General features: G+C 44.3%; 1 protein-coding gene across 1 annotated transcript; it reads right to left on the bottom strand.

Annotated features, from left to right (window-relative positions):
• Positions 1–364: 364 nt before the first annotated feature.
• On the bottom strand, positions 365–2,734 carry LOC149257574 (uncharacterized). The gene is made up of 2 exons (XM_089380069.1): positions 1,568–2,734; positions 365–1,009 (listed from the first exon to the last, which is right to left on the bottom strand). The coding sequence occupies exons 1-2, from the start codon at positions 2,732–2,734 to the stop codon at positions 365–367; spliced, it is 1,812 nt and encodes a 603-aa protein (XP_089236195.1).
• Between the last annotated feature and the right edge of the window lie 6,040 nt (positions 2,735–8,774).

Here is an 8,774-nt window from a genome sequence, read left to right as displayed (position 1 = left end):
TGGAATAGGATAGCTTTTCAGACTTGAGACGGCACCCAACAGACTTGAGATGGCACCCAACCGGCCTTTCAGACTTGAGACGGCACCCAACAGACAGGAGGATGGCTTTGACAGCAAGAGCTGTTGCCTGGAGAACCATAGACCAGGCAAGAGCCTGAACTACGAAAACCAAATACTGAGCGTGAACCAGCGCATGGCAAGCCGACCCACCACCTTTTTTAACCTCTTCATCACCTCCTCGAGTCTTGTTCGCCATAACTGCTCGCTGCAGTCGCACCAGTAACCCGGACAGAGCATTGAATTGCTTCTGTTGTTCACCCATACTTTTATTCCTTGGCGGCGATCATCGTATTAATTGCCAGCCTTAAGCTTGAGGCAGCACATGGCTAGCATGTGGCTCCTCATTACCACACGTCGTGTCCCCCGCATCCGGGGAAGCATCATCGCTTTGGATCAGGCTAGCGCATTCTTGAGCTTGGACATTATTTGGTATAATAGTCGTGTTTCCTGTGAGAAGGGTATTCTCGTTTTCCACCCCTATGTTGGCCAGGAGGTCAGCAACCTTGTTGCCTTCCCTTTTTATATGATTGAAGGAAATGGCCCTGTTGCTGCGGAGCGCTTGTTCGATGGCCTCCAGCCTTGCTTCGAGCCTCCAGCTGGCGGCGATTTTCCTTGCTCGAGATCCATTCTGGAGGCGCTTGGCCATGTTTATAAGGATCTGGGAGTCTCCTTCCACGATCAGGGGTTGAAGGTTGAGATTCCAAGCGAGAAGGAGCCCTTGCCAAAGTCCCTCTAGCTCAGCTGAGTTGTTGGTATCCCACCCTATGTTTCCAAAGTATATCTGCATGAGAGTGCCTTCATGATTCCTCAGAATTCCTCCAAAGCCGACCATTCCAGGATTGCCTTTGGAGGCACCATCAAAATTGAGCTTATAGGAATGCTTAGGGGGGGCGGTCCAAGTGGCCTTGTTTTTTATGCTACTTTTGGAAGGGCCGTTCTTGTGTAGTCCCTGAGGTAGATGCAATTGCCAGTTGTCTAGAATGCCTTTCTCATTGTTTAGAGAAGGAAGATCCTCCTGTGTCCAGGATCGGAGCATCAGTGTTTCTTTGAGATTCCCACAAAGCCTATTCCATATATCTTCGATCGAAGAGCGTTGGTTTTTGAATATGCGTTTGTTCCTTTCCTTCCAGATGCTCCAGAGGATGAGCCCTGGGATTATGTTCCACAAACAGTTGAGAAGCTCGCTTTTATAAGGATTCTGTGGCCAGTGTCTTAAGGAGTTGGTTATGTCGTTCTCCATTCTACATCTTCTTTGACATCTAAAGCTCGCCTTTTCCCATAGCTGATTGGCTAGGGGGCAGGTGTCCAGGAGGTGTTGGAGAGTTTCCTCATTATGATTGCAGTTATGACAAATGGATGGACCATGAAAGTTTCTGCTCCTTAGTTTGTCCCAAGTGAGGATTCTTTTATGTCCTACCAACCATAGGAAATAAGAGACTTTGGGCCAGGATCCGAGACCCCAGATTTTGCTCCAGATTGGGTCAGAAGGGGTAGTGATATTGCATACGATCTTGTAAGCCTCTGATGTGGTAAAGGCACCTTTTGGTTGGTATCCCCATCTAAGGATGTCACTGCCTTCGTCATGTCTAATGCTTCTTTTCCGTAACTCCTTCTCCAGCTCCTCAGCATCCCGAAGGTTTGTGTTATTGATTAGCTGATTACCCTGTTTCCATTTCCTGAATCCGTGCTCCGTTTCCTGCATCCAAAACTGTCGGATCTTTTCTTGCTGCTGCTCCTGCCTATTGAATTCCGGAGATGGATGAAGAACGCGGCTGAGCTTTGGCATCTGGTTCCATGCATCTGTCCAGAATCTTGCCATTCTGCCGTCCCTCACTTCCCAGAAACTGTGCTGCTGAATTAACTGGAAGTGCTGTTTGGCAGCATTCCAGATTAGCGAGCCTTTGTCATTGGGAGTGAACCTGATGAGCTCTTCCTGAGGTCTGTTATTGGCATATTTGGCTGTCCAGATTTTGACCCAAGGTTTTTCTGGGTTAGTGACCCATTGCCACCAAATTTTGGCGCTCATAATGGAGTTGCTATGCTCTGGGTCTCTCAGCCCAATGCCCCCTTTATCTTTGGGCATGCAGACGGTGGTCCATTTTACAAGAGCCCATTTACGGTTAGTTGCCGAGCTGCCCCATAGGAAGCCACGCTGAAGATTCCTGATTCTTTTTAATACCCATTTCGGCGCTGCTAGGATTGAGAACAGATAAAGAGGCATTGCCTGAAGGACTGACTTAATGAGCACCACACGACTGGCCAAATTCAAAGTTCTGTACGTCCAAAGGTTAAGACAGGATTCGAGCTTCTCAATGAGAGTTCGCCAAGAGGAATGCTTTATGGCTGAAGCAGTGAGGGGGGCTCCAAGGTATTTGGAGGGGAGGGTAGCAGTGGGAAATCCTAGGATACGAGCAACCGCTGTCTTGATAGATGGAGGAGTGTGAAAGAAAAAGATCTGCGATTTGGAACAATTGACACTGGTGCCTGAAGCTTCAGAGAAATCATTGAGCAGGGTTTTGAAGCAGGAGGCTTCCTGGACAGAAGGGTAGCCAAATAGCATGGTGTCATCAACAAACTGCTGATGAGAGGTTGCAGGGGTGTTGTGAACAGAGAGGCCTTTGAGCTGATGAGAGTGGAGGGCGTGTTTGATGTGACGACCTAGACCTTCAGCCATTAGAACAAAGAGGAAGGGGGATAGGGGGTCCCCTTGCCTGATTCCTCGGGATGGTTTGAAGGGGCGGGAGGGGATTCCGTTCACTAGGATGGAGAAGTGTGTGGAAGTAATTAGACTCATGATCCAGTGGATCCGCGTAGAACAAAATCCAAAGGCCATTAGCATTTGCTGAATGTAAGTCCAGCTGAGTTTATCAAAAGCCTTAGAGAGATCCAGTTTGAGAATCATACCTGCCTGCTTTGATTGCTTGAGGGAGTGTATTATCTCGTGCGTGAGGAGAATGCCATCCATGATCTGTCTCCCTTCCACGTACCCCGACTGTTCCGGAGAGATGAGCAGAGGCAAGAGGGGCTTCAACCGGTTTGCAATAACTTTAGATATGACTTTGTAAATGACATTGCAGAGAGCAATCGGCCTATATTTGTCAGGGGTGATTGAATCCTCCTCTTTAGGGATAAGGGCAATGAAGGTAGAATTGAGAGAGGGAAGCAGCCAATGGAGAGCTCTTGATTCTTCTACAATTTGCCAGACCTCCAGTTTTATCAGCTCCCAGAAGGTGTGAAAGAACGTAGTGGTGAATCCATCCGGGCCAGGGGCTTTTCCTTCCTTAAGCTGGGACATTGCCTCATCCACCTCCTGAGACAGAATAGGGCGAAGGAGAAGCTCATTATGTTCCTCCGTGATGAGCTTTGGCACATTGTTGGTTATTCTTTCAATTGCAGGTCACCTGTCTCCTTCAGGCTCTTGATGGACATGATTGAAGTGATTAAGGAATTCCTCCTCAATTTCCTCATGCTTTTCTACTTTTGCCCCCCCTTGCTTTTGAATGAAAGGGATGTTGTTGTGCATTCTTCTTTGAACAGTGGTTCTGTGGAAGAATTTGGTATTTCGCTCACCTTCCTTCAGCCATCTGATTCTGGATTTTTGCTTCCAATATATTTCCTCCTGCTTCCTCCTTTCCTCAAGTTGGCTGTGGATGCGTCGTTCCTGTTCCAGAGTCACCTCAGTGTGCCCCTCTGTGGTTATCTTTTGTTGGAGTTCCGTCAGTTCCTGGTTTAGGTCTTGTTGCGCTTTAAAGATGTTTCCAAAGGTCTCCCTATTCCAACGCTTTAGGTGATTTTTTAAAAACCTGAGCTTCTGTTGGAACTGATACATCTTGGACCCTTCTGGTGGGATGAAGGATGTCCATGTAGTTTTGACAAAGTATTTAAACGTGGGATGCGAGAGCCAGAACTCTTCGAAGCAGAAGGGTCTTCTGGTCAAGTCGCCTGGTCTTTGCCATTGGAGGGCAATCGGCCAGTGATCCGAACCTGTATGCGGAAGTATAGCAGCTGAAATGTCTCCTCCGAGATGAACCGCGTTATCTGATATGAGGAAGCGATCCAGTTTGGATGCAATTTGATGCTTACCTGCCCTGCGATTGCTCCATGTAAAAGTGCCGTTACAAAAAGGCATATCTATGAGAGAGGTATTCTGAATGAAGTCCTTGAAATGGGCATTTTCTTGTTCCATTCTATTTCTCCCCCCGATCTTCTCCTCTAGCTTGGTAATCATGTTAAAATCCCCTCCAATAATCCAGAGCGGGTGCCTCCTGTTGTTGTTCAAAGCTTCTATGGTGTCGAGAAGTGCAATTTTGCTTCCTGTATCCTGCGGGAAATATACATTTGATAGGTTTCCATGAATATTCGTGCCTAGAATGTGGAAGGCTGCCTGGATGAGGTGATGAGAAGCGTGAAAATCTGAAAGAGTTAACGCTTGTGTGTTCCATGCTATAGCAAGCCCTCCTGAAGCTCCAGAGGCATCTACCGCTACCAATCGACAACCTGGCCATGCTTTGGAGAGAATGCTGCCTAATGTAGAGCTATTACATTTGGTTTCCTGGAGAAAGCATAGTTGCGGCTTTTCCATTTTAATCATGTTTTTTAACATTCTGAGTTTTCCAGGGCTATTGAGCCCTCTTAGGTTCCATGATACTAGCTTCATGGTTCAACTATTAATAGAGGGTTTATAGTACTTCGTCAATTTAGCATACTTGCCTGAGTCTACCAGGATTTTCCCAATCTCGATCGTTCGCTGAAGATCCATTCTTCTTCCTCTCTTTTTGGTGTCTTTTGGGGGAAGGCTTCCATCCCAATGGCTTCCTGGATGTATACCTAGTTGTTGCTGTTGATAGGCCCTCGAAATGACCACTTCCAGCTTGTTGAGTTGAGTCTCTGGTATACTGTCGTATGCTTTCTTTTTGCATGCTAGTTCTAGTTCTATAATGTCTAGGCCGTTCAGATCTATGCTTTCTGGTTCTTCTTCCATCTGTTGCACTTGGCTGCTTCCTTCCATATTAATCTCTGAGCTTTGAGGGGGGTCTAGCTTTCCATCAACTTCCATATCCTTGTATTTCCCTGCCGACTCTTTCTGTCCTTCTTTGAGGTTTGCTGGAATGATAATGGGGGTTTGGAGTTTGGAGGGGGAAGCTGTAGGAGGGGGATGGGAGGAGGAAGAAGGAGGAGCAGGGCTAGTCTCGGAGATTAGGGGTTGTTCATCAGAGGTCTGAGCAAGAATTTCAAAACTGTTCTTTGTAGCTGGGCCATGGGTATTATTTTGCAGGGGCTTATTCCCATTTGTGGGTTTTTTCTGCGCTCGCTTTCGGCTAGGGGCTTTGGTGAAGCCGTCCTGGGTTAGGGTTTCTGAGGGATCAGGAGTATTGGCTTTGGCATTCAGAGGACAGTCCCGGAATAGATGCCCAAGAGCATGGCATTTTCTGCAGCGAAAGGGGACATGCTCATAGTCCAGAGGTTGAATCCATTCTTCGTCACGGTGAGAGAGACTTACCGATTCTGGCAAAGCTTCGTTCAGGCGCATGAAGACGCAGATGCGGGCATAAGAAGTGTATCTGCGCATTTTTGTTTCTTCTGCCACCCTGATGTATTCCCCCAATCCATTTCCTATATCTTTGAGAATGTCCTCGTCCCAATATTCATCTGGAAGTGAGTACATTCTGATCCAGACTGGCACCCAAGTGAGATCTTCCTTATCCGGGTTAAATCTTGGTATCCATTCCCTCAAATACAGACCCGCTGAGTTAAAAAAGTAGGGCCCTGCTCCCAGAATTCTGTATTTGTCCTCAAGACAGAAGAAAATCGCTGTAAAGAAGCCTTTCGGCCCTAGCTGCAGAGTAACATCTCCTTTGGGTTTCCACTTCGCCGCAATCCATCCGTATAAGGCTTTTTCTGTCGGCCAAAACCCTATAAACTTCCCAATAAGGGCATGATCCCTCATGTATTCGATTCGCTTGTCAATCTTGTGTCCCGGCAGCTCTATTCGGGGCCGTTCTTTAGCTATAGGCTTGCATGTTGTCGAGGAGACTTTCGGAACTTCTTCTGGTTTTTCCTCTCTATCTTGTGTGACGCTGGCTTTGTCCTTCCGACCGCCTATCTCCTTGTTTCCGTGTTGTTGCCTGTTCTCTTTGTTCAATACCTCCTTATCGACAGATCCAAAGACAAATGCCTGCTCAGGACCGTGCTGCGAGGTATTTGCTCTGGGGGAGGGCTCTGACGCCCTCCCCTGAGGAGATTCCATTGTGCTACTCTAGTACCCTGCAACGCTGTTACGAAACAGGTGTTTTGGTCAGGCCTGTGAATGGATCCAGTGCTGTGCAGTCTGCGCCGTCGAAGCTTTTCTCAGAACCCTAATCGTCGCCCCTACACATACACTATTCTTTGTGAATGTTTAAAGTATTACGCGAAGGGTTAGATTCTTTTTTCTGTAAGTTACTATGATTTCTACATTTTAAGGGTTAGGGCTCATGAAGTTCGGGATAAAGCCCTAGAAGTAACAAAATCCCATCACACAGACCTCTAGATGCAGAAACCTCATTCCATCATCCCCCAATACTGCTTCGGGTGAGATTGCAGCCTATGCTACACGGGTTGTTGCTGAAAGGGCCAACATTTTAGGGTTTTGTTGGTTGGCTCAGCTAACTCTGAACTTGGGTCAAGACCCCTCAAGCCAACAAATGGTTTCGTTGTTGGGACCAGGATCTTTCTGAGGAATGTGTGATGTCGAATAAATAGTTTCCAACTAAGAAATAAATTGAGAAGTGGATAGATCGAAAGCTGCACAAATTTGCAGCCCATGAAAACAGGAATTCACACCTATCAAAGGAAGAGTGGTTGAATCGATATTTGTATACAAACATATACAAAATTTTCTTTCGCTCTTTTTCATGCGAATTACACTAGTGGTTGTCTAAATTGGTAGATAGCCAAGGCACATGGAATTTGGACAATCCTATTTTTTGGACTCTAGAGTTGGTAAGGTGCCTAGAAGCTTTAGAAAACAACATCGTGATAGTTTTCGATTACTGGATCAGTAGCATTTTGGGTAGATTCATCACTGAGTTCACAATCAATACATCTGTAAGCTATAGCGAAGCTGGACGATGATTCTTCAAAGTACCAAGAGGTAAGCATCTGAAATCTCTGAAGACTTTGATTAAAATGTTATTGTACGATAAAAGGGTTATACCATTAAATTAATGTTTAGAAGAGATCTGACGAAAACTACATGAAGTGGAAAACATTCAGAAGAGATCTAGATTCAAGTGCTAAATACAGTCCTTTGTTGGGAGCGTCTGACAGTGACAAAGAAAGTAGTGTCCTGAAGACACCTCTAGGTGCACTATAGACGGTAAGATAGGGTATTGCGAGGATACCAAATCCATTCACCCCACCTCCACTTCCACTATTCAACATGACCAACGCGATGAATATGCCCATATTCAAGGGCTTGGGGACAGAAGACCTTGAACAGTTTAGGTTTGTAGCAGATGTTGTGTGGAAGTCACAACAGGTTACAAATGATGATTTGAAGAAAGCACGGCTAGTTACAACCAAGGAAAATTTTAAGAACCCCCCCTAAATTTACATGTATAATAAATGGGCGAATATCCATGGTATATAGGAAAAATGGAAGGCGATTTTATGAGTAATATGATATGTATATATAATTTTTTGGTGAATCTCTCACTAGGCATGGCGAATATTTTACTCAATTATAAAATCTTGTGTTTATTGAATACACAAATGAAATCGTTGCATTTCTTTAAAATATATTTTGAAATCAAAATTACCGAAATTACCTATCGATAACCTAGTGGGTGTAGGATAAAATTCACCCGTGCCATTCACAGAAAGCATGAGAAAAAACCTAATACTATATATAAAACCAAGAAAAATTCAAATTCATCACTTCTAGGAACCTCGTAACCACCCTGCCAATACACAAGTATGTTCCTATTTGTAATTAGAAAAATTACCCAAATTACAATCTGTTTACTCCAGCATATGTTGGAAAGTTATAGAAGGATGACTAGTGCAATCAATCGATTCCTTTTAGCCCTGGATTTGTTTCAGTTTAAAACAGAAGTATACAAAATATACTTTTCCAATGTCTATGCTTTAACCATTCACCTTAAGATGTTTTTATAATATAATGTCCTAAGTCTATTTAATATCTTCATTATCATAAAAACCAACCTATATCCATCTTAACTCCACATCTACCACTCTTAGGGGGATGAAATCTATTTATCCCTCTGAGCACTTGGTAGACCCAGAATTAAGATGGATCTAAGATGATAGAATTTCCCCTTTAAATAGTCTATGCTCACATGAATACCATGGTATTGCCGTGGGTCAATACCATGGGTTATCATAAACCTGGAGCTTAAAAATTACTATTAGTAATTTATAAAAATCAATAAAATTAATAGTTGATTTTTATTTTATTTTTTATTTTAACCAAGCTAAAATGTTTAACATACATTAAATTACAACATCCATTTTTACTCTTTATCGGATCAAATATTTTTTCACTTTATGCTAGTTTGCATATCACGATATTTGATACCTCTTGGGGGTTAGTAGATCCAGAGTAAAAATGGATCTATGCTGGTTTAATTCCCCCATTTAAATAGGCTACATTCCAGGTGAATACCATGGGTCAATACCATGTGCCATTTTGGTGAATACCATGGGTCAGTGCC

This window comes from Pinus tabuliformis, chromosome 6, assembly GCF_031772625.1.
Source record: "Pinus tabuliformis cultivar Carrire ecotype Pingquan chromosome 6, CPIR1, whole genome shotgun sequence".
Classification (NCBI taxonomy): Eukaryota; Viridiplantae; Streptophyta; class Pinopsida; order Pinales; family Pinaceae; genus Pinus; species Pinus tabuliformis.
This window is presented reverse-complemented; position numbering and strand designations above follow the sequence as displayed.